The sequence below is a fragment of the Podarcis filfolensis genome (genome assembly GCF_964270895.1).
Source record: "Podarcis filfolensis genome assembly, chromosome: 8".
Taxonomy (NCBI): Eukaryota; Metazoa; Chordata; class Lepidosauria; order Squamata; family Lacertidae; genus Podarcis; species Podarcis filfolensis.
In genome coordinates this window covers 17,269,524-17,293,715 of record NC_139611.1, presented here as the reverse complement: position 1 = coordinate 17,293,715, position 24,192 = coordinate 17,269,524, and the positions used below count along the sequence as shown (strand labels likewise).

The window sequence follows — 24,192 nt, the reverse complement described above, 5'->3', positions numbered from 1 at the left end:
TCCAGCGCGGGGAGAAAATGTTATCTGCAGCCTTACAGCTCAATGACAGCATCGGCAAATTTAATCACCGCGCAAGCCCCTGCCACACTGTTCTTAAAACTGTCGCCTCTGATTCTTTGTCATCCTGCACCCGGATCCCTGCCCACTGATCCCTGCCACCTTCTCACAACCTATTTGTCCCTGCAATAAAAAGATTTCCAGCGACTCACATTAAAAGCGAGCTGTCAATTCTCATTTGCAGGCAAAGCAGCTTTTTTAAAAAAAATTAACATTGCTACACATAGCCTCAACCCAATCTGCCTCTTGCATTAATGAAGTGCGCTTGGTGGCTTAATAGTCAACTTAGCCTCGATACAGAGGGTGATTATTATACCAGTCCTAGGACATCTGCTCCAAGGAACTGTGCTCTTTTTTTTTTTTTCCACGGAGGGGAGTGGGAAAGGAAATGAATCCAAGGGAAAAAATGTCTTAAAGGGGAAAGGGGGAGATATGGGGAGAAATAATTGCTGCCTATATTAATCAGCAATTTTCCCCCTGTACCAAAAACTGGAAAAGGTCAAGCATAGTCCCACAACTGGCAAGAGGAAAATTAGCCCTGAATTAATTTAAAGCTGCAGCTTTGTGGGGGAAACACAGAGCCAATTCATTCACAGGGAGAATGAGACCATTAAAACACATAGGTGTTTGTGGCTGGTGCTGGGCCTCAGCACCCCCCAGGGAAATTTGCATTCAAAAGCATTATCTTGGCGTAATAAAGAATCTTAGCCCTCTTATTATTGGGCTCCGAAAAAAGGAAACTCTGTGAGGGCATTATTCCCTGTGTCTCGCTCCCTTTCCAGGTGAGAGAAGCAATTCTTCCCTTCCCTTTATAACCCTTTGGATCACATCAAAACGATCCCGCCGGCCCTCACAGCCAAGGTCATCATACACAGATTTTCTATTACAGGGCACTGGAGGCATTTCACAACTGTCTTTTTATGCACTTCTCTCTTTCCATCCACAGACTATAAATTGTTACAAGGCCCTGGGGCAATCCCGCTCTATGCTCCATTCAAATCAGCCTTCTAGGAGGGAAGAAAATCATCACAGACAAGATGCTTCAATCAAGTAAACACACAAGCAACAAAGGGCAACCGCACCGCCTCTAATAACCAGCCCCGTTTTATGCGGCAAACCCGCCATTTTTCAGGTCCTTGGACATGCCAGAGTGTTTCATTCTGGATGCAAAGCACAGCAGCCCTCGTTTGCATTTTAGAAAAATAGCAGAATATAAGCAAATATATAAAAAAGCTAAAATAAAAATTGTGCCATTAAAATTCTTTGACTAGATATGCACTGGTTTCATTTGATTTTATGTTTAGAGTCAGGCTCTCATAAAAATGACAAAACTGTGACAAGGATAGGGCGTTGTGAATTCATTTGCCCCCAAAGAGCTTTTAATAATTTCTAACACAGAAGAAATAACGTCGCAGTCTCATCTGGGTTTGTGTGTTTGGGGGGGGTGCATATTCTATCTTTTTTGTTAATCCAAATGGCCAAACCTCTCCACGGCACAGGTGCTGCATTGCATAGGTGGAACTGGACAGGACAGGACAGAACTGCAGTATAAAACATGTGCATTTTATACTAGGGTTTGTAGCCCACTTCTCCTTTCCAAATTGAGATGCTGAAATGTGAAAACCTCCGCTTGTTCCGAGCCATCACAGTTATCGAAAAGCACTTGAAAGGAATCAAATCATGTGGTGCCAGACAGCTCTGTGCTTTAAAAAAGACACAGCCATAAGATGCTCAGGGGTGACTCCTTCACTCATGGGAGGTGTCAGAGAGTTAAGGTACTTCACCAAAGGCAAGAAAGCTGAAATTTGGGGAACATCTCACCCAAGGCATCCTATTTATGAGAGTGATTTGGAAGGGAACATCCAAGTCAAAAATGGGGTGCCTGTGGCAATGCCAGATTAAACCCCATGTAATTTTCAAATCAATATTATTTTGATCCATTGTCGCGAGGGCCCTAAAAGGCCCCAAAGCCCAGTACCTACTCTGCCTATTTGATAATTCAGCACTGGCCTGTGGCCATCCAGATGTTGTAAGCCCCCTGACCAATGGTGATGCTGGATGGGGCTTGTGGAAGCTGGGGGCCAACCACATTTGAAAGACCACAAGTTCCCCATTCCTAGATTTAAGTCAAAGCTCAAGACATGAGTTTTACTCCAACAGAAGTTAAAAAGGTAAAGGAACCCCTGACCATTAGGTCCGGTCGTGGCCGATGCTGGGGTTGCGACGCTCATCTCGCTTTATTGGCCGAGGGAGCCAGCGTACAGCTTCCGGGTCATGTGGCCAGCATGACTGAGCCGCTTCTGGCGAACCAGAGCAGCGCACGGAAATGCCGTTTACCTTCCCGCCGGAGCGGTACCTATTTATCTACTTGCACTTGATGTGCTTTCAAACTGCTAGGTTGGCAGGAGCAGGGACTGAGCAACGGGAGCTCACCCCATCGCGGGGATTCGAAACACCAACCTTCTGATCGGCAAGCCCTAGGCTCTGTGGTTTAACCCATAGCGCCACCCGCATTAGCACAGAGAAAATCCAGCAGAATGAGAGACATCCAATATTTGGGCTTTGGAAGCTGCCGTCCATTCACAAAAGTTGAAATCAAGCTTGAGTTGAGGAATAATTCCCCACAAAGCCGGTAGTTGGACATGGTTGGTTGGGTGGTCATTCATTCAGGATTTATACCCAACTTTTCACTTAGCTTGACGAAACAGTGTACAACATCATTTGCAGACCTTATGACACTCTGGCAAAAGTGTCAGGCTCAGTAATAAAAAGGATCAGCATTAGTTGTGTGGTAAAAGGTAAAGGTAAAGGTACCCCTGCCCGTACGGGCCAGTCGTGTCCAACTCTAGGGTTGTGCGCCCATCTCACTTAAGAGGCCGGGGGCCAGCGCTGTCCGGAGACACTTCCGGGTCACGTGGCCAGCGTGACGAAGCTGCTCTGGCGAGCCAGCACCAGCGCAGCACACGGAAACGCCGTTTACCTTCCCGCTGTAAAGCGGTACCTATTTATCTACTTGCACTTAGGGGTGTGGACACTAGACTAAATGTCATCCTGCAACTCAACTGTCAGAATGAATGCACAGGAGATGAACACAGAAGCACCAGCAGCTTCAGAAAGAGCACCAGATGTATGTCTATTCCTTTCAGACAGAGGAAGCCCACTGTTGGCTTAACTAGCAAAAGGTTGCCTTGTGTGTACCAGCCCTGTAGCCAGCAAACTAAATCTCGATGCACGCACACTCTTCCTTACAAGTTCCACCAAAAGCAAACACACCGCAACCTGCTCCAGAGCTGAAGCTCCCCTCTTAGCACAAGCTCTTTCCTCTCTGCTCTGGGCCCTGAAATCAAGTTAGAAACACCATGTTTATATCAACTCTGCGTTACCGTAATCGTGTTTCCTGTTGCCCACAAATTGAATATGCCTTCAGTTCACTGCAGGATTAAGTTAAAAGGAGCAGATGGCGGTGCAGGAAGCTGCTCTTAAAGCAAATATCCTCTGTAATATTCCCTTACAGTGAGAGCTTCTCGGAAAGGCAAACCGCTAACAAAGGGGAAATGGGAGATATTCAGTCGCTGGTGCGCACGCTGCACTTGAGGTAAGAAAAGTAAGAGAGAAAGAAAGAGACTCAGTGCTGGTAGGCTTTATTACTCTCTTTTTTTCTTTTTCTTTTGGATGCACAGACTACTACTCACTGTGGAGGGAGCCAACATTTCTATCAGCTCAGTTGTTGATACACAAGGATAAATTGCCTTCTCTCTGCTCCCTGCCTACCTTCAGTACTCCAGGTGCCAGACCCAATTTATGAGACGCTAGTGATGACTTACGCACCTGGATTTCTGCACTACTGTGCATAATTCAATGCTACTCATTTAAGCAAATCTTTTACATTCTCATTTTCCCTTCCAATGCACTGATCTTCAACTTGTGGTTCAGCACCCACTACTAGCTCATGGCTGTTCCACAGTGAGTTGAAACTATAGCTCTACCACCATCAAAATGTGTGGTTAAAAAAAGAAAAAAAAGTGGTAAAAAAAAAAAAAGGTTGCCAATGCATGTTTGGGTCTCGGATCTGAAAAGGCTACTACTCCCAACAAGAATTGCTGGAAGTGGTGGGGAAAAAAATAGAAAAAAACAAATAACAGAAAATAGAAAGAATAATCCATTAGTAAAATACATCACCAAAAAATAGACAAGACTAAAAGCTGCAGCAAAGGACAAAGTACAAGCAGAGCCAACAATAAATTAAATTATGCAACAACAGAATCAAATGCTTGTTTAAAAAGAAGTGTAAAGGGTGGTTTTTGTATCTCTAAAATAATATGAACAGCCTAAGCATATAAGAAGAGCCCTGCTGGACCATCAATTTCTGCACTCTGCTCCAACTGCGACCAATTTGAGACCTCTGGAAACCCTCAAGCCAGGCTGCGAAAGCAACAGCCCTCTCCTGCAATTGATATGAAGTAATATTCTGTCTCTGAAACAGGAGTTGCATATAGCCATCATAGCTAATAGCCATTGATAGACTGATCCTCCATGAATTTGTCTAATCCTCTTTTAAAGCCATCTAATGCTATGGCAGCGAGTCCCATAAATTAATTACATGCTGCGTGAAGAGGTCCTTCCTTTTGTCTGTCACGAATCCACCCTGCTAGTCAGCTTCTCTGGATGACTCCCAAACTCTATTATTATGGGAAACGGGGAGAGAGGAAGAAACTTTCAAAGTAAACTGGCTGTCAGTGAAAACAGAGCAGGTAACGCCCAGGAAGGGAGTTGTAAATCAGAAGTAGCTGTGGACATGAATGGGCTGCTGTGAGCTTTTCTCCACCATGTCCGCTGCTGTGTGTAGGGCATGGCCACATTCACTTTGTATTTCTTGAGCCTATTTTCATCCTTTCTTCCCTCTCTGCCCTGGTAGCTCCCTCAGCCATACTAGGCTGTATCCAATGTTAGCCCTAACCCATTGAAATCAAGTCTACTCTTAGGGTATCATAGCAGGATACAACCCACTGCACTTACAGCCCCAATTCAGACTTCATGTTGATGTCCTCACCCTTGCAATAATTGCTTCCTGAAAGGAAGCGGGTGGGAAGAAAGCCTAAATGCACCAGTGAGAGGACAAATCCCCTCCTCTTCTCACTGACACACTAGGGTAACAAACCCTGCAAAGCTGGCTAGCTTCTAATTCAGGGCTGGGAAGCCAGTGGCACTCCAGACTGGCACAGCACCGTGTAACCTTTAGACACCAACTCCCATCAGCCTGCATGGCCAACAGTAAGAACTTAAGAAAAGCCTTGATAAGGCAATGGCACATCATGGTCCAGCATCCTGTTCTCACAGCGGCCAACTGGGAAGCCTGCAAGCAGGACCTGAATTCAACAGCCCTCTCCCTACTTGGGATTCCCAGCAACTGGCATTCAAAGGCACAATGAGTAGTCTAGACCAGTGTTTCCCAACCTTGTGCCTCCAGCTGTTTTTGAACTACAACTCCCATCATCCCTGACTAGCAAGACCAGTGGCAAGGGATGATGGGAATTGTAGTCCAAAAACAGCTGGAGGCACAAGGTTGGGAAACACTGGTCTAGACCATCAACATCTGGTGGGCAACAGATCTGCACAACAGGCAAGACCATCGAAAGTGGTAGCCCTTAGTCCTCAACGGTGTTTCCACTGCTTTAGTCTTTCAATTCGCTAGCTAGCAAAAGGGAAAAGATTCACCACTGGCTACAGGGCAATCTAATTAGCACCCATGCTGCAGAAGCTAATCAGCCTGAAAACTCAACCAGACATGCAAGTTCCCACTTTATTTTCTGTGCTACACACACACTGCCTGATTTACAGTGAAGTAAAACTCAAAGGCTTGCTAAATATTTAGGCTAAGAGCCGATCTCTTTCCATTTCAATATGATTATCAGGTCACCAGCTCAACGTTTTACGCCAACCCCATTGTGGTTCGGAGGCAACTAAAGCTCTGAATGACTTGGGTGCCTAAAGTACTGCATCCTATCACAGTGTCCTGTACGCTGAATTCATCATCTGACACTCCACTCAGGATCTCCCCACCATCTGAAGTTAGGTGGGTGGGGACCAGAGAAGGGTCCTTTTCAGTAGCAGCCCCTTGTTTCAGAATGCTTTTCCCAGGGGTACTTGACTCTCCCGAAGCTCAAAGAGGACATCTGTGAAGGCAGAGGATGCTCCAAAGGATCTGAGGCATAGTGGGGCTTTGTTTTCGCTGCTCAGCCTCTCCGTCTAAAGGCTGATGCGTAGGGCAGTGCAGCAGCAGCAGCAGCTTTCCCGCAGGTCCTCCAGCCTCTAGCTGGCCCCAAAGCTTCAACTTTTAGATATTTGGGTCTGGGTTCAGGAAAGAGTGGGAGAGGGTGGTGGAGAACAGGAAAAAAGGGCATTTGAAGGCTTTTTAGAGAGTGCTCCCGACAATTTCAGCTACAAGTGAGGGGACTGGAATGTAACCCCCATGTAAGTGAGGGGATGCCTGTAATCCCAGTACCAGAAAACAAAGACTGCTGTTAAAAATTTGCTCAGGCTTTTAAACAGGCAGTATCAATTTACTGTATGATGTTTTACCTGCTTTATGGTAGTTATATGCTGAATTCTCCCACAGTCACTCTACACTTTTGTTTTGTATTTGAAGTTATTGTCTCATGCAGCTTAGCTGAAGGGGGTGGGCACTCAAAAGCTTTTATACAAACAAACAAACAAACAAACAAACAAACTGCTCCTATCATGTGGATGCACCTGAAATACCAATTTCTGAACAATGTGAATATGGGCAGATTTTCCCAAAATGGAAGACAGAGGTATAGGGCAAAGAAGAAAAAGGCCAGTGCCACCACCACAGAAGAATAGCAATAACAGACCACCCCCAAAATCTAAACAAATGAGCCAATGAATGACGCTGGCGGAGGGGAGATTGTCTTCATATTGCAAACAGCAGAGCAGCTAAAGCACTAATGGCAAGGCATGACAGCTAGCAAACATCCCAGAGATCAGCTTCTTGGTAATTAGTCAAGATAAAAGAACTGAAGCTTTTCAGGAGTTAAGCAAATCATGGAGCTCTGCCCACCCACACCCAAAAACGAAACAAGCTTTTAAATCCATAACATGCAAAAACAGGGAAGGCATTTGCCTTTTATGGGCTTCCTGGAGGCAGCAGGGTGGCTGATGCAGGATAAAAGAGGATAGGCCAGATCAGTGATGGGGAAACCTCTGGCCCACTGGCTTAATTGCTTATTTTTATCTATTTATTAAATTTATATCCCGCCGTTCCTCCCAAGGGGATGAAACATTGAAAACAATTATAATGCAGATGCCGATTGGGAAACATCTCGACTTAAAAGTCTTGTTGGAAGAGGAATGACTTCAGTAGGCGCTAACAAGAGAAATGTTGAATAATAAAGGAGAGGAAATTCTAAATAACAGGGGCCACCACACTAAAGGCTTGATTCCTATGTCGTACAGAACAACCCTCCCGGTAAGATGGTATCTTCAAGAAGTCCTCACCTGCAGAATGCAGTGATCAACTGAGTATATAAGGAGTGAGAAGATCTTTCCAGTATCCTGGTCCCAAGCTGCATAAGGATTTATGCATCAAAACCTGCAGCATGAAGTTAGCCTGGCAGCTAATTAATTCCATCAGGCCTCCATCTTTGGCTTGCAACACTATTTTGACCAAGCCATGTCCTACCCCCCTTACATGAGATGCCATATATGGTGTCAGTTGTGGGGCAGGAAAGACACGGCTGAGTCAAAAGGGGATTTGCAAGCAGACCCTATGCAGCAGATTGGCAGCATTTGAAAAGCACAGGGCTGTGCCTTTACTCACATACTTTGATTGCAAACCTTGCAGGCAAAACTGGGTCACCCAGCATTGAGAGGTGGGCTGTCCTGACCACCTATCAGTTCTGCACCCCTGGGTTAGATGAATCTTTGATCTGATTCAGCAGCGCTAGTCCTTATTTTACTTTTCAAACAAACAGTTGTGGCACTACCACGATCATTAACCATGCTGTAGAGCAGGGGTCAGCAAACTTACCTCGCCTCGGGCCGGTGTCTCCAGCGCTGATCGTGCAGCGGGCTGGAGGGCGGGGGAGTGGGGGAGCGCTTCCAGTGCACTTCCGGGTTGGAGGAGCACCGGAAATAGCTTGTGCACATGTGCATGGGCCTCCTCTGACCCGGATGTGCACCAGTAATAATGCTTGTGAGTGCGCAAATAACGCGTGCGCATGCGCACAAGCTATTTCCGGTGCTCCTCCAACCCGGAAATGGGCAGCTGCGCAGTGCAGTGCCGGTAAGAGCGGACAGGGGGGGCAGCAGCGGTCGCCACAGGCCAGATAAACGAGTCCCTCGGGCCTTATCCAGCCAGCGGGCCTCAGTTTGGGGACCCCTGCTGTAGTGCAGCTAGACAAAAAGCATCTGTAAACTGATACCAGTTTACAGGTCTGAATGCTGTGGTAATTAAACGGGGAGGGGGAGATCTCATCAGTATGAGGAGGAAGCAGCAATTGGTCACAGGGCTTGCCTTCCGCTTCTGTGCATTTATTTCATTTTATTTCGTGTATGCCACACAAATCTTCCAACCATCAAAACGCGTGCAAGGAAAATTAACATTGAAATGCAATCCCCATGAGCAGGAGAACCTGTGTGGCATTGTTCTGCATTCTTACAATTCCGCCACATGCCTCTTAAAAACAAGGCTGCTGCCTTGATCACGATGTCTATAGACGGTAAGTGTAAAGTGACCCAAGTCCACTACAAGGGCATCTTGTTCCTTTCACAGAGAGGAACACAGGTGCAACAAAGCCCATCCACAATGTACACTGCAATGCAACAACAGCAGTGCCACTGTGTTCCATTACGAAGAAAAACAAATAGCCCCCCTAAGCCCAGTTTAGAAAGCTATACACGTCTTTTCGCACTTTGGAGAGGGCCCTGTTCAATTGCCACATCATCTGTTACTTTACGCACTCCGATATGCTGCAGGCAAATGGAAAACAAGATTACTCTTGTCCAATCAAGAAGGGATTTGCATGAAGTATTTGGGGGCTTCTGGGTACTTGGATACCTTATCTAAAAAATAGGGCATTTAAATAGGTACTGAGAACCCAGTTAGCTATTTAGGAAAAAACTATTAAAAATATAGTTTATATCTGCCTCCCACAATCTAGTGCCCTCCAGGTGTTGCAGGACTATAACTCCTATCAACTCTGACCACTGAATCAGGCTGCACTAGACCAACAAACAGAACCAGCACCTGTTCATTATTCCTAATGAACATATTGAATGGAGGAGAGATGTGGAAATATAAAAACAGGGGGGGGGATCCATTTTGAATTTTTTTTTCTGCCCAGCAATATCTGAAGAGCACCTGGTTAGGGAAGGCTGGTACAGGATCACTCCCACCTTTGATAAGCAACCAGCTCTGGTGTGATCATTCCTGGAGGAAGGAAAGATATTGGCACATCTCTCACAAACAAAGATCTGTTCCAGTGCAGAACCAGGTCAAAATGTTTACAAAGGCATATGTGTATCTTTCTGCCAGTGTATGCATTACTATATTAAAACTTGCACCACTCTGGAAACTGGAGGTTCTCATGCAATCAGAGCTATCCTGCAAAAGCAGAATTAATGGGGGGGAAATGGCGTATTAGTGAAGACATCTGGCATGTTATAACAAGAAAAGTTGCCGTTGCTGTCTGGGAGCCAGTAATCAATTTTTTGCCTCCTCCAGCTACTCTATCATTACACTGAATTAGGATCTGCGAGTGAGGGAGATATATTAGATCATGGTGCACAGCAGAGCTTTGCCAACCGGATCTGGTTCAGATCAGACTAAAACAGTTTGGCAGTCTGCTGTGCCCTAAAAAACAAATCAATAGTGTTACTCTCTATGCTGCAATGTGCTGGGTGCCAGGAAATGTTAAGGTTTCCTGGAGAAAACACACACAGAGACACTGACCCCTTTCCACTTTCAGATACACTCAAGGACAGCCAGTGGAAGGGCAACCAATTAATTTTAGATTTAAATCTGCATTTAAAAACACACACACACAAAACTGCAAGAGGCCACTGGAGAAATACGAGTGATCAATTCTAGCCAAGTCAGTCAGCCAGCAATTATCGCAAAGGCAAAAGTTTGCAAAGAGGACTGGAGTAATGAGGAAAATTTACAACTGGGCCACCAGTTAATGAGCAAGAGAGACCTGGTGAAAGAGGCAGTAAAACCACTCTAATATTATGGCAAGGGAGAATAGACTGGAGCCAAAATACAGCCCAAGGAAGATTTTGGGAGGGATTCGGGGCGGGGGAAAGAGAAAGGAGAGCAACTTCAAAAAGAGGGTATTTAACTGGACTATCCATACGGCTTTCCTTGCTGCCAAGATTCCATAGTGTCACAGGAATAAGGATATCAAGCCAGCACAGTCTTGAAAAGATTTTTCCCCAGGGTTCGCTCCCTTCCATTCTGAAATCAGGCTACATTTTGGAGCTGAAAGGGCTCTCCTGCCAATGAGCAGCTGAGCTCCAGACCTGCCACTTGTCTGCTTCAAACAGCAGCACAGCCAGCAGCGCCGGCAAAGGTGCAATTGAGAGCTCTTGGTCTGTACTGGGTGGTCTTTGTGAGAGTGTGAGATTTATGCCAACAGAGACTGAAGGCTGCTCATTCAGAACTGCCACCCTCCTCTTGGCAGTGTTAGAAACTCAGATATATAAGCTAGGCGCCAAATGGCACCTAGGTTACAGTCACCACAACGGAATGGCTATTTGCGAGAGGGTTGGACTAGATGACCCTTGGGTGTGCTACAATTCTACAATCTCAACTACGTTGCTTGGCTGTAGCTTGTCCCAGGATGCAAGAAGGAGAAACAAAGAAAGTGAAAATGGAAATGGTATTAACTGCAGAGCTTTTTAAACTGTTGCCACCAACCTAGCACCCAGAAATCACCACGTAGTCGCAATTGGACCCACTTCTGTAACACCTCCTTTCTGCAGCTATTCCTCCGCTCTCCATTTATTTATTTATTCCCGCCCCCAACCTGTGCAAAACTGTGATCACATAAATAAAGTAAGCGTGAGCGAGTTGCCTATATCACTGTGTGCTATTTGTATGGTATGATAATGTATTTTCCTTTCATTCACGGTTCCCTGAAAGCTCTTATGGGTGAATAATGCAAAAACAGTCAAGATGTTTCTAACAGTTGCTGCTTATTATATGTTGTAAAATGAAATAAAAACATTTTATTTCATTTTTGAGAGAGAGGGAGGGAGGGAGGGAGGGAGAGAGAGAGAGAGAGAGAGGGAGGGAGGGAGGGAGGGAGGGAGGGAGGGAAGCAGGCAGGCTGTAAATATAGCTATTCCATAAAAGAAAAGTCAGCATCACAGTTAAGAGTTATACATCACTGCCACCCTAAGCTAAATGCAAAATCTGAAAGCAAGAGATTTAAGAAACACAAGGAGGTTGTCAGATTGTGCTGTGTGTGTGTGGTGTTGTTTTTTTAAAAAAGAAGATATACATAAAGGTACTAAAACATATTGTGCTCCGCTTCCCACGCTGTTTTGCAGACAGCTTTAATGTGTTGTAGCAGACCAATACTGACAACAGAAGCTTCAGCTTTCATTGCTGTTAATACCCTAAGCAATTACTGTTGCTCAGCAGGTACTCCTGCCCAGAATGGCAACTCGCACTGTAATCCAACATTATTTTTTTGCAGGAGCAATTCCTCCTGAACACCAAAGCACCTGCTAATGTGCAAAATTGCATAAATGGGGCTTAAAACGTCTCGTAGCTTTAAAAACCATCACTTTTAAAAAAACACCTAGTATTGTTCATGTCAGGGTATTATTGAATTTGCTAGAGAGCAGGGATTGAAAGGGGGGGAGTGGCATCAAAAAAGGCTTTTTTTTTTTTTAAGGAAGCTGGACTGGCTCCAAAAATCAGAAGGATGTGAAAAATTACCTGTAAGGGGAGAAACTGTACATAATTGAGATCTCCGGGGGGTAAAAATAGCAGACACATAAATATTGAAACAGACTGTCAAAGTAACCAGGGAAAGGAAGCACATTCTCTAACACCGCAGCTTTACAACATTAACCAGAAGCAGCAGGGGAAGGGGGCGAGAGAAAAGGGGGAAGGCAGGGAGAAAGAAAAAAGATAGATTTGGGGAGAGGAACAGATGGTGGTTTACAGAGCTGAGCAACAGGCCACCCAAATATGTGTATTTTATTTAAGTTTTTGAAAAACAGATCTCTTTCTGACCTCAAGAGCAACCTGGTAGGAAGTTCCTACATAATGCTGCTGTCTTAAGTCATGTGTGGTCAGCAGATGTAGGTGGCAAAGGATGGCAGACCCACTGGGCATCATGTTCACATGGATCCTGCGCTCAATACACCCAAGCACACTTAATCAGCTGGCACAGAATGCTAAGCCAAAGCATGGCTTGGCAAGAATGAGCAACCAAGCAGACACCTGGAGAGAAGATGGTGGCTGCTTTGTTCCTCCTCTGGACTTTCCACTGCTGGGCTATGGTTTGGTTTACAATTACATCTGAATCTGGACTTATGGTTTATCTCCCCCAGAGTGGTATGCCATAGAACAATCCTTGGTTACAGCTCATGTGGTGTGCCTGCAGATAAGCTTTGCAGCAGGTGACAAAGACACATCTCTGCCCAAGACCCAGTATTGTCCACACTGACTGGCAGAGACTCGCCAGCATTTCAAAAAAGGGAGGCTCTCCCAGCCCTACCTGCAGATGCTGGAGATTCAATCTGGGATCACCTACACGCGGAGCGGGTGCTCTACCACTGAGCTATGTTCCCAAGGTTGGTTACATAAAAAATACAAATAAAAGACAACAGAGGACAGTGTAACCGACTTAAAAGAGTCAGCAAGATATCAAAGGTCAACGTAAGCACAATAAGAAAAGGTTAAAATTATACTGAAAGTGCTTGGGAAAATAAAAAAGGGTCCCCCGTCTCCCTGTAAGGTAGATGCCAAGTTCTCCAGGGTAACTTTCCACAGTTTGGCCACCACCAATGTGAAGGCCCTCTTCCCAACTTGCCATCCACCCCACCTCAGATGGTAGGAGTATCCACAGAAAGCCCTCTGCTGCAGATAATAAAGCAAGGTGTGGGAAACCTGCGGCCCTCCAGATACAGCTGAACTACAATTCCCATCAGCCTCAACAAGCATGGCCAATGGCCAGGGATGATGGGAGTTGTAGTTCAACAACATCTGGGGGGGCCAAAGGTTCTTGCCTAGCGAGTCTTTGCTGAAGATCTTAACCTACAGCTACATATGGAGGCTAGGATGCATGGACAAAGTCTGGCCTGGTATGAAATAGCTTCCTATGTTCATACCTAAGCCCACAATGGTAAACATGCAAGAAAGAGGCACATACTCTGTGCAGGTCATAAAAGTAAGGCATTTCTTCCTTATCATCCATAGGTGCCACACATTTATAGCTTGTGAGAAATTACCAGAAGTGCACTAGAATATAACATTGTAGTAACCGTAGTAATTACATAAAGTGGCACCTAGTAACAGCCCATGTTCACCCTCACAATGCAAAAATAAAGACTGTCAAAGAACGAGAGATAGGTAAACAAGAATCATGACCGTGGAGAGTAGCAATTGCCAGGAAGGTTTTGGTTGCAATAAAAAGTAGTCTTTGAAAAGTTCCCAATATTATGTTTTTTAAAATTGCTGTTGCTTACCAATTTGAAGTCTTGAATGCTACAGATGAAGTATGGAGTGTTTGGTCGCCGACTCTCAATATACACGCAATCTTTAAAAAAGAAAAATAAAGGAAGAGAGTTAATCTTAAATTTATGGCAGCTAGTTCCTCTAGCCTGACAAAAATGCAGAGAAACCACACAACCTTAGATGAACAACTCACAATGAAAAGTACTATAAAATGTGATCTAGTGCAAAGAAAATAAATGAATAAATAGGTGAATAAAAATGTTTCTGCCTGGCACCTAAAAATGGGGCTAGGCGTGCTTCTCTAGGGAGAGAATTCCCTAAGCAGGACACCACCGCTGAGAACACTCTCATGCTGCCACTCTCAGCACTGTCTGCTAAGGGGACACATGGAGAAGAACCTCATGACAAACGTACGGTCTGGGCTGGTTCATGTGGGAAGAAGCAGTCCTTAAGGTACTGGAGTCCTGAGCCACATATGGCTTTTGTGACACTTTATATTGTTTTAAGGATCAATTCTCTGGGGAACTGTGTCACAAAAACAAGTACTGCCAGAGTGATCCCCATAATTAAACTGGCACAATGACCAGGTCACAACCTAACACAGTTATGTCAATCAAGACAGGAAACAAAGTCAAACTTCTTGCAGCTAAATAGTCATTAAAAATCCAACAGTGCTAACCTGGTTTTACTCCTAATCGTGAAATCACTTACCCTATGACAAGCACAAGTTATTTATATGCTGTATGACCTTTCAAAGTAGCCTCTACTGTAAAATTGGACAACCAACATATCCTAAAACACCCTAATTTTATATTTTTCACTACAGACTTTCTTGTCACTGCCTCTTGATAAGAGGACAGGAAAACTCATGTTCTTTCATTAGATGAGAATGGGTTTTTGCTTTTTTGCTTCCATGAAACAAATTATATTGGAAGATATAAGGAGGTAAGCTAGTAAGAGCCACTGTGGTATAGAGGTTATAATGTTGAACCTGGGAGACCCGGGTTCAAATCCCCACTTGACCATGAATTTTGATTTTGAGCCAGTCACTGCCTCTCAGCCTAACTTACCTGACAAGATTGTTGTGGGGAATGAGGAGGGGAAGAACCATGCATACCATCTTAAGCTCCTTGGAGGAAAAGGCGGGATATAAAGGCAACAACAACCATTCTTTAAAAAATCTGGTGCCCAAGTGGTTATATTTGTCATATGTTATCATAGCATAAAATGCGCCCCATTTATCAAGAAGCTACAGTAAAAAAGGGGGGGCTGCAGAAAATCAGCACCTGCATTGGCTTCAAGATGGCTAGCAGTGGCGGACTGGATGTCAGAAAACAGGAAATCCTCTTTAGAGTGTCTATAAAACACACCCCAATCTTCTGCAGATAGGCATCAAATGTTTCCCCGTTCTGGCTGATTTGCACATAATGTAGCATCCAATGTGTCTGTGTGTATGATCCACGGTGACTCAAGTTCCCCAGATGGAACTTCCTCAAATACAGGGCTCTTTGAGAAAGTCCATTCAGACTAAAAGCTGCAGGGCTTCTCAAGCAAGAAGAAACAACTCTACTTATCAACAGGCAGCTACATTTCTAATCCAAAACTGAGAAGGGAACTGCAGTTGTTGAGGAGTTTTTGAGGAGGAGGAGGAGGAGGAGGAGGAGGAGGAGGAGGAGGAGGAGAAGAAGAAGAAGAAGAAGAAGAAGAAGAAGAAGAAGAAGAAATTCTGCTGTTATAATTCTCTGCAGGAGAAAGTTTCCATTTCTAAAAATGTCTCGTTTCATAACATTAATTAGTAGCAGAAATAATGGTTACAATACCAGTCAAATCTGACAGTGTTTAAAGATGCAATTAACATCTTAAAAATCAGATCCCAAGTTGATTTAAGACACCGGGAAATTTTCTGATTCAGGTTTCTTTCGTTCCTTGAAAACCTGTACCACCGCGCAACAAACCCAGTATCCCCTAGTCAGGGTAGGATGGGAGTCTGGTGACACCAGAGCGCTAATCCCATGCCACTGTCCCAATATAAAGACCCAGAAAAGTTCCTGCCTTTCCTCAGTCTGGAAACCTCATTGCTGAGAGGGATGGTCAGGTAGGTTCCTTCCAAACTCCTAGGCTGCCCTGCTTGCCCCAAGGGACCAGTGGTTTTTTCCCTGGAAAAATAGGTGCTGGTAACTCACCATTAAGTTGTTACCATAAATGCCACAACAAAAAGGGGGTGCTGGTACTGCGTACCCTTGAGCACCCCCTGGAGAAAAAAACCCCACTGCTTGGGTCCGTTTTTTAGCCAGAGTCCCAGACACATACTCCCTTCCCACTAAAGTTTGGGTGCAGAACAGGGGTTTGCATGGGTTAAAACAGAAAGATTGAGGGACCTCCAGCTGTATCATCAACCTCTTCAGCTGCCCCCTCTATCTCCTTGTCCTTTAGTCTTAGGTTGCATCCTGTTTATTACTTCCTCTACCATACACTTCCCTCTCAGACCTAAAGACGAGAGGTCGCCTTCTAAATATCCTCTGAGAGAAGAAGAAATGAGCCAACATGACTAGCTTGTTCTCCTCTGGACTAGTTAAAGACTAGAACTAGAAACCTTTTCTATCAGAGTTATGCATCTACGGCAATAAGCAACTTTATTATTTTCTTACTGAAAAGCAAAAGGAGCCAGTGTGGTGTAGTGGTTAAGGGCAGTGGACTCGTAATCTGGTGAACCGGGTTTGATTCCCCGCTCCTCCACACACAGCTGCTGGGTGACCTTGGGCTAGTCACACTTCTCTGAAGTCTCTCAGCCTCAGTCACCTCACAGGGGAGGAAAGGGAAAGGAGATTGTTAGCCGCTTTGAGACTCCTTAGGGTAGTGATAAAGCGGGATATCAAATCCAAACTCCTCCTCTTCTTCATATCTGTGTAATTGTAATAGGTAAAGCCTGCTCTCTAACCCAGATTCACTAGCCAAACACGGCTCACTTGGCATTCTAAAGGGTTTCAGTAGGTAATTGATCTACCAGCTCTAGCTGAAATTCACAGGGGTTCCCCCCAACCTCCGTCTCTGATCGACTCATTTAACCCCACTACATAGAATTGAGGGGGAATGGGGAAAGAGAAAGGGGGTGGGGACAATCAAGTGAGGCAATCAAGAGTGTCTCTTCTTTCCTTGTTTAGTTCTGTTCCTTTTCTATTTACTGAACTGCCCAGGAGCTGCAGATGGCTCCTGAGACACCGTTTGGACACGACAACGTGCCTCTTCCTTTGCTCTCTTGCTCACTTTCTGGAAGCGTACATGCTGTTCTGCCAAGAGGCATATCTGTGAATAATCCACATGCAGAATATATTGTATGCTCTCTCTCCCTCTCTCTCCCCATTGCTTTAATACCTAATTGTTGAAGAAGTGGGAGGGGAAAAGAGGAGGAAAGGAGACAGAGTCGAGCAATAGCTCTCCTTCTACATCTCTTTACAGCCAGCAATTCTAAGAGTGCATTATCTTCACTATAAAGTCTCTTACGTTTATGGAAATATGTCTTTCATCCTGAAAGATTATATACCACAAGCTGAAATTGAGGCCGTATGCTGAGGAATTAATTTCTTCGATCACTGGAGAGGAAGAGAGGGAGGGAGGGAGGGAGGGGGAGAGAGAGAGAGAGAGAGAGAGAGAGAGAGAGAGAGGGCCAACCACCTCAAGGGATAAAATTCCTGCAACTGCTTAAGTGTGATACCACAAAATAATTCAACAGGGTGGAATGCTTAAAAACAAACTGACATTGAAGGATGAATTTAGATAAGCTGAGAGTATTATCAAAGATGGGATTTGACAGAATTTAAGCCTCTGGTTCTTTTGTGATAGGAGTGATGGGGTTTTATGCTGCCAGTGAGAAGAGGGAAGAGAAGCACACCTCATGTCAATGATTAGATACAGGATTTTAGTTTACAGCATCACTAACAAAGAGACCAGGACAGGGGCCACCCCATATACTGCACCTAATTCAGCCACGCAGGTGGAACATAGTCTCTCTCTGCCCTACTTGGATATGCTGATGGTTGGACCTGGGACCTTCTACATGCAAGGCAGATGCTCTCCCACTAGGCTTTGACCCATCCCCTATGGTAGACAAATATTGTGTTCACAGCATGGTTGGAAAAGGTGGTCCAACTGCCTCTAGCACTTATTTGTCCCTTAAGTTGAAACACAGTTTGGGAGAAACTAGTATAAGAACACAACAGCCAAGCTGGAACAGACCATCTAGTTCAGCATCGGTGGCCAACCAGCACTGAAGGAGGTCAGGGGTGGTGATCTGGAAGCAAAGCACGCAGCAGGCAAGTAAGCCGGTGGGGACAATCCAAAAAGCGGCTTTGTCTTCACTCAAAAGAACAAGATGCTCACATTGAGGAGCCTGGCCAAAGCCTGAAAATTTATAGGATCAAGAGGAATCCTATTGGCCCCATCGTGTCACCTGATAAGTGCTGCACTAGAAGTTGCAGTATTGCCCTCCAGCCAGCCACACCAATGCTGCTCCTGACTGGTATATCCCAGTCCTGGCAATCAGCTGCAGTGGCAGACAGTATAAGGTACCTGATATTCGCTTGCCAACAACCTGGGATGAGAGAATGGCAGGCAGGCAATCAAAATGTCACATCCATCCAGCTGGACCCAACATGTGAAAAATCGTAACATAACTGAAGCTGTGGTTCAGAATGTCTCACTTGGCAGTGCAAAAAGAAAAGAAAAAAGAAGAGGAGGGGAAGAAGGGTGAACAGGAGGTTTCTCCATTGCTGCTTTTAAACCAAAGCCTCCTTTCAAGCGTCAAGCTGTAGCCTGTGTTTGAACTATACACCTTGGACTTCCACCTCGCTGGCACTTCATCATCAGGAAGCAGATTCCTGGCATGTCAAGTCAGCTTGACAAACCTGCACTCACCAGATGCATCCTGGTAGAGCTAGCTGCAAATTCGTGACTCAGCCCACTAAAGCACAGAGATGAACTCAGATATCATGAGGTTCTACAAAGCTGTTTGTGGTTTCTCAGAGAAGTTTAAGATCTTTCAAGAGGGTTTGTGTTTGTGGTTCCCTCCCCCGCGATTTTTTTTTGGGGGGGGGGTGTAAAGTTGAAAGATAAATTCACAGGAAGAACCAAAGCACTGTCAACATGCAAAAAATGCAAACACAGCAGAAATTTAAAAGAACAGGAAAAATAAGAACTTCTTCAGAAAATTAGAGAACTCTTTCTTACAGAATTTACCTGACCATCAATACCTACCTTTGCTACTTCCTTTTTGGTTCAGAAATATGTAAAAACTAGAATTTCCATAATCATTTAAAATACGCAGACACAGAAGTTTTTAAGCGAAGCAACTAGGAAACAATGCCACTGGAAAACAAGGTCAGGTGTCAATTCTGCAACAGAATCTTTTCCATTTCCCCCTCCCCTTAATGTTTCCAAATTCCTTTTACCCCACTGCCAGGAAAGCTTTCACTACAGTTGCTTTTTTATTTTTAAAAAAGGCTCTTGTAAAACACCAGATGCCAGAAGCTAATCACTTCAGCTACCTACAATCTGCCAGTGAAGAATCCCCAACAGAGGGAGGCTTGAAGTAGCAAGGGTCCCTTGGCACATCACCACTTGAAGTCGCAAAGCCCTCAACAGCTATGTAGGCAATGCCCCCGGTTTCCGGTTGTTCTTACATTGGACTGGTATTAAAACAAAAAGAAATTAATTCAACATTTGTAGGCCTTTTCGGAGGTGGGAGTGGGTGGAGGTGGAGAGCTCCCACCAGATTTTAGGATCCTGCACTGCATAGAGCTGCATAAAAATTCAGGTTCCTATATACTAGCACGGAATTGTTAGTCGTCCAGAATATTTAAGAGTTCTTCCCAAACCATTCTTCTGCCAAAATGAAGAGGAGAAATGGGGGCGAGGGAGAAGAGAAATGCGGTTTGTTGAAAACGAGTATCGGATTTGGTTCAAATCCCTGTCCAGCTCACTTAAGTATCTCTGGATCACGCTCACTCTGAGCCACAGATAAATGGACAAAGATACCTTGAAAGACAATTGGAATGAAAAGCAAAGTTGTTCTAGTTATAGCAGCGTTTGAAAATAGCCACTTGTCTACGGCAAGTAACTAAATATACATAAAAATAAGTAAATAATAGTAATAATGATGATATAATATTTCAACTGCCTGCAGGTGACTAAGTTGCAAAGCATAAAAAAGAAGGCTGGAGAATAGATTGTTTTCGCCTTCCTCCAAAGCTGTTGATGCCTCACAAATGCCTTCCACCGGGAGCAGACCCACTGAAGTCAATGAATTGAGGCCCATTCATTTTAGTGGGTATGCTCTGAGTAGGATACAATCCTTACAATGCTGTGCATTGGAAGAGAGGCTAATCCTGGTGCTCATCAGATGGATGGCATTTTTCACTAAAAAGAAGAAACTAAACTAGAACCCCTAAAGTTAAGTCCTATCCCAAACCCAGTGACTAGCTGCCGCATTCATGGGCATCAGTTTCCTACTGAGTGTTTATAGTGTAGCCACAACAACTTCAAAGAGCCAACGCCCGTTTGTTTGTTTTTAAAAAACAACTCATATGTCTAATTCCTACACGCAGAAAACTATTATTTGCAATGCAGGCCACTTTATCATGCATGACCCCTTTCCGCCACGATGTGTACTGTTAATCTTGCAGTGGCATTTAAGGGGGGCACATTTGTTTGACACATTGGTGGGGTAGGTTGCTGTGGTTGTCTTATTATTATTTGCAAGCTATGAATCCTATTGCTTATTTGCAGAGGGAGAAAGAAGCCACGAGACGCAGAGAGGAATAGATTCTGTGGAGCGGTCCGAATCTGTAATTTGATTGTCACCAGTCAAGCTCCTCTCCCACTGACAAGGAGGAATGGATCAAGTACCCTATCCTGCTCAGGCTTTTCAGCTCATTTGTGAGATAAAGCGAGAAGAAAATTATAGCTCCCCGATTTGTGTGTGTCGACATTTCCATTACAAAGCCCCATCTCCAGAGTGAACAGGAATTCAAGTCCCATCCAGGGTCAGAAGCTACTTCTCTTCTCACTGAGATTCCTTAAAAGCCAGTGCAGGAAACAGGGTGTTTAGGTGTGTAGCTCTTGGGCCAACATAAAGTGTAAAACATGTCTACAACATTTTGGCACCCTTGTGCAGCAATTTAACACTTATTTTTTAGTTTGGGATGACGCGTTAGAGCAGAAGCTGGGTTTTTTCCAAAATCAGTAGCTCCGTGCCCATATTCTGGCTGGCCTTAAATGGCCAAGATAAAAATTGTGGGCAGTGTGTTCCTAACTCTGGGTTCTATCCAATCTATCCTCCTCAGAGCAGATCCATTGAAGTTAATGGACATGACTAACTTAGGTTCATTAATTTCAGAACATCTCCTCTGCTCCTCCCTTGTTGGCTTAGCCAAGGCCTGCCTGAGAGAAGCTCTACCGTAACATCTAGCAATGCAAGGATGCATCATTGCACTGCCTACTTCATTTCACCCACTGCCTCTCATGTAGCATGGAATTTCACATTATGACAACATCACATCGTGTTTCGTATTTCCGGATTCTGGAAGAGGAGACACAGGCTGCCGTCTACATCTGGGTTAAGAAGCACACATGAGCAGAGTATTGGGCAACCTTGACTGTTGCTCAGTACTGCCAACCTCAATGCCAGTTCTGTTCTGATGGATGCACTGGGGAACCCAATGAAAATGGCAGCCTAGTTCAAGGTCCTGAAGCACTCCACGTCCTGTCATCACCAGTGCTGTATATTTCTCTACCCAAGCACCACAAAGCAAAGTGGATTTTACAGCAAATGTTGAACTGGAAAGCTGTCTGGTACCCTAAATCAGGGGGCAGGCAATGTAGTTCCCTCCATATGTTATTACATTGCAACTGCCATCATGTGTGCCTGTCGGCTGTGCTGGACATGTGTTGGAACCCCAATACATTTGGAGTGCACCATTTTAGCTACCTCTGCCTTTTTAAAGGCTCCCTGGGAGCAGAGATGGGAAGAAAATCTGTTAGTTTCCTCAAAAGGGCTGATGGAGGAACAGTACAGGGCAGCCCATGAGCAAACACACCACTTGCTCAGCACTGGGGAACTGTGAGCTCATTTAAACACTGCTGGCAATGAAGAGGCCACAATGCTCCTGGATCTGTCTGTCACTTGCTTTAAGACACCTGGATTATAGGGACAATTTCTACAGCTTCCAAAGAACAGAAGGAAACCTATCTCCAAGGGGAAACTGTACATTACCCCACCGCAGTTCAAGAATTAGAAGATTTATCCTATTATAGACATCCTTTCTGTGGCTTCCCTAAGCCATCAAAGCAACTGTTCTCTGCAAAAACTGCCCCCTTACCAATTATCTGCCGATTGTGCGAAGCAGATGCACCTGCAGTGGCACCCCAACCCATTATGCAGCTATCCCCAATCCAGTAACTATACCAAGTCCATCTGCCATCAACCACAGCGGCAATAAAGAGTACGATGGAGACACAAATATAAAAGCTTCAAAACTCAAATATCCAGAAAGCTGCAAGGTTGTTTGCACAAATTAATTCTTTCCAATTTATTGGCTTTCTGCACTGGCCAGGCTGGGGAGGAGGACATGCATGTGGACTGTGAAATAGTGAAGGTACACAGACCTGTGTGACAGAGGAAGGCAATGGACTTGCCATGCCTATATATATATTGAAAATACTACTTATATTGTGTACTGTACTCTGAAGCAGGGATGGGGAACTGGCGGTCCTCCAGATGCAAGTGGACTAAAACACCCATCGCCCCTGACCATTGGCCATGCTGGCTGGGGCTAATGGGCGTTAGAGTCTAGCAGCATCTGGGGGGGGGGTGGTCCTGCAAGTTCTCCATCCCTGCTCTAAAGGGAACAACACAGGGCTGATCCTGAAATGCACACCACTGACCTACATCCCAGTGGGTAGATACCTGACTGACCACATGTCCTCAGACATAAATATGATCCAGCAGTTAAGAACACAAAAAAGAAAAGCCTGCTGGATCAAGCCAGTGGCCCATTCAGTCCAGCATCCTGTTCTCACCGTGGCCAACCAGATTCCTGTAGGAAATTGGCAATCAGGACCTGAGCACAAGAGCCTTCTCCCCCCCTTTGGTTTCCAGCAAGGGGTGTTCAGAGGCATTCTGACTCTAACAGTGGAGGTAGAATGCAGCCATTGTGGCTAGTAGCTACTGACAGATCATCCTCCAGGATTTTGTCTAGTCCTCTTTTAAAGCCACGCTTTAAAAGTAGATTTTGTTATGTGGCACGCCTTCCCTTACTCACCTGTTGGGTTTAAAGCCTTTCAACAGCACTGGTTTGTCCTGCCTTTCAAGTTGATGGCAAATATTTTAAAAAATGAGAAAGACAGCAAGGAGATCTTCAGCCCTTTGACAATTTAAATTTTTTATTTTACAAAATTTTAATACCATATGATCGTACTAAAATCTCTAAGCAGTTTACAAAAATATCAGCATTCTCAATAAAAAACATCAAAACATTGTTTAAAAGAAGACAGAGAGAAACTTTCAAAGCCTGTATGTGTGCATGCACACAAACACACAGAGTGTAAATGCAATCCAATTTATTCACACACACACACACACACACACACACACACCACAATCCAATTATGAGCCTCTTGGGTTTTAGTACTATAATAGTCCAAGCTTGCATCATCCAAACAGATCAACGCCTCGGGCTCTCAATGGTGCACTTTCTTCCTGGGGGGAAAAATGTTCCTTGAAAGCCACCAACATGGACCATCTACAACCCCCCTGCTGCCAACTCAGCGCTCAAAGCCTAACTAAAAGCATCTTCAGCTGACAGGCACACATTTCTTGGCCCTGCACTTTCCTCCTGGGGGTCTTTCACAGCTCTCTGCTCTCCTGCTGCACTTTCCTCCAAAACAGACTGCAGCAACTGGCTCAGCACTGAAGGGCTACATCAGAGCTCTCGCATTTTATTGGTACACAATTAACAATCTGCATAACATTTGCACTTATGATGATATATCCCATTTGTGCCATTTTCTACTGAAAGGCTAGAACAAGCAGATCTTAGGGATGTTCTGGAAATAATCAGAGATCTCCATGTACACATCCTTTTATTATTAAGCAAACAACAAAAGATCTCTTCACAAATGTACACACTGCCAGAGAGAGAGACATTTAAGTGCGCCTTCTCACTGCTGTGCTTTAAGCTGCGTGGAGGCCAGCAAAATTCTATTTATCAAGATCTGTAAGCAGTCCAAGACAATTAACTTCATCTGTAGCTGTGGTAATAGCAATAATGAAAGCATCCACTCTTGGCAAGTTATTAACAGTGCCTTTTTATTATTAAAGTGCCACATTCCATTGATATCATTTTTTAAAGACCCTCTTTTAATTTCTTTAG

General features: G+C 44.6%; 1 protein-coding gene across 30 annotated transcripts in view; it reads right to left on the bottom strand.

Moving 5' to 3' along the window:
* RERE (arginine-glutamic acid dipeptide repeats) overlaps nucleotides 1-24,192 on the bottom strand; it is a 340,184-nt gene that overhangs the window by 183,664 nt on the left and 132,328 nt on the right. For 20 of the 30 annotated variants that reach the window (XM_083628418.1, XM_083628429.1, XM_083628432.1 and 17 more), the window contains 2 exons: nucleotides 13,780-13,850; nucleotides 12,810-12,872 (listed from right to left, as the gene is read on the bottom strand). In XM_083628418.1, coding sequence (XP_083484544.1) covers nucleotides 12,810-12,872; nucleotides 13,780-13,850 — 134 coding nt within the window. The remainder of the gene's footprint in view (nucleotides 1-12,809; nucleotides 12,873-13,779; nucleotides 13,851-24,192) is intronic. The other 10 variants (XM_083628424.1, XM_083628441.1, XM_083628427.1 and 7 more) reach the window with 1 other exon arrangement.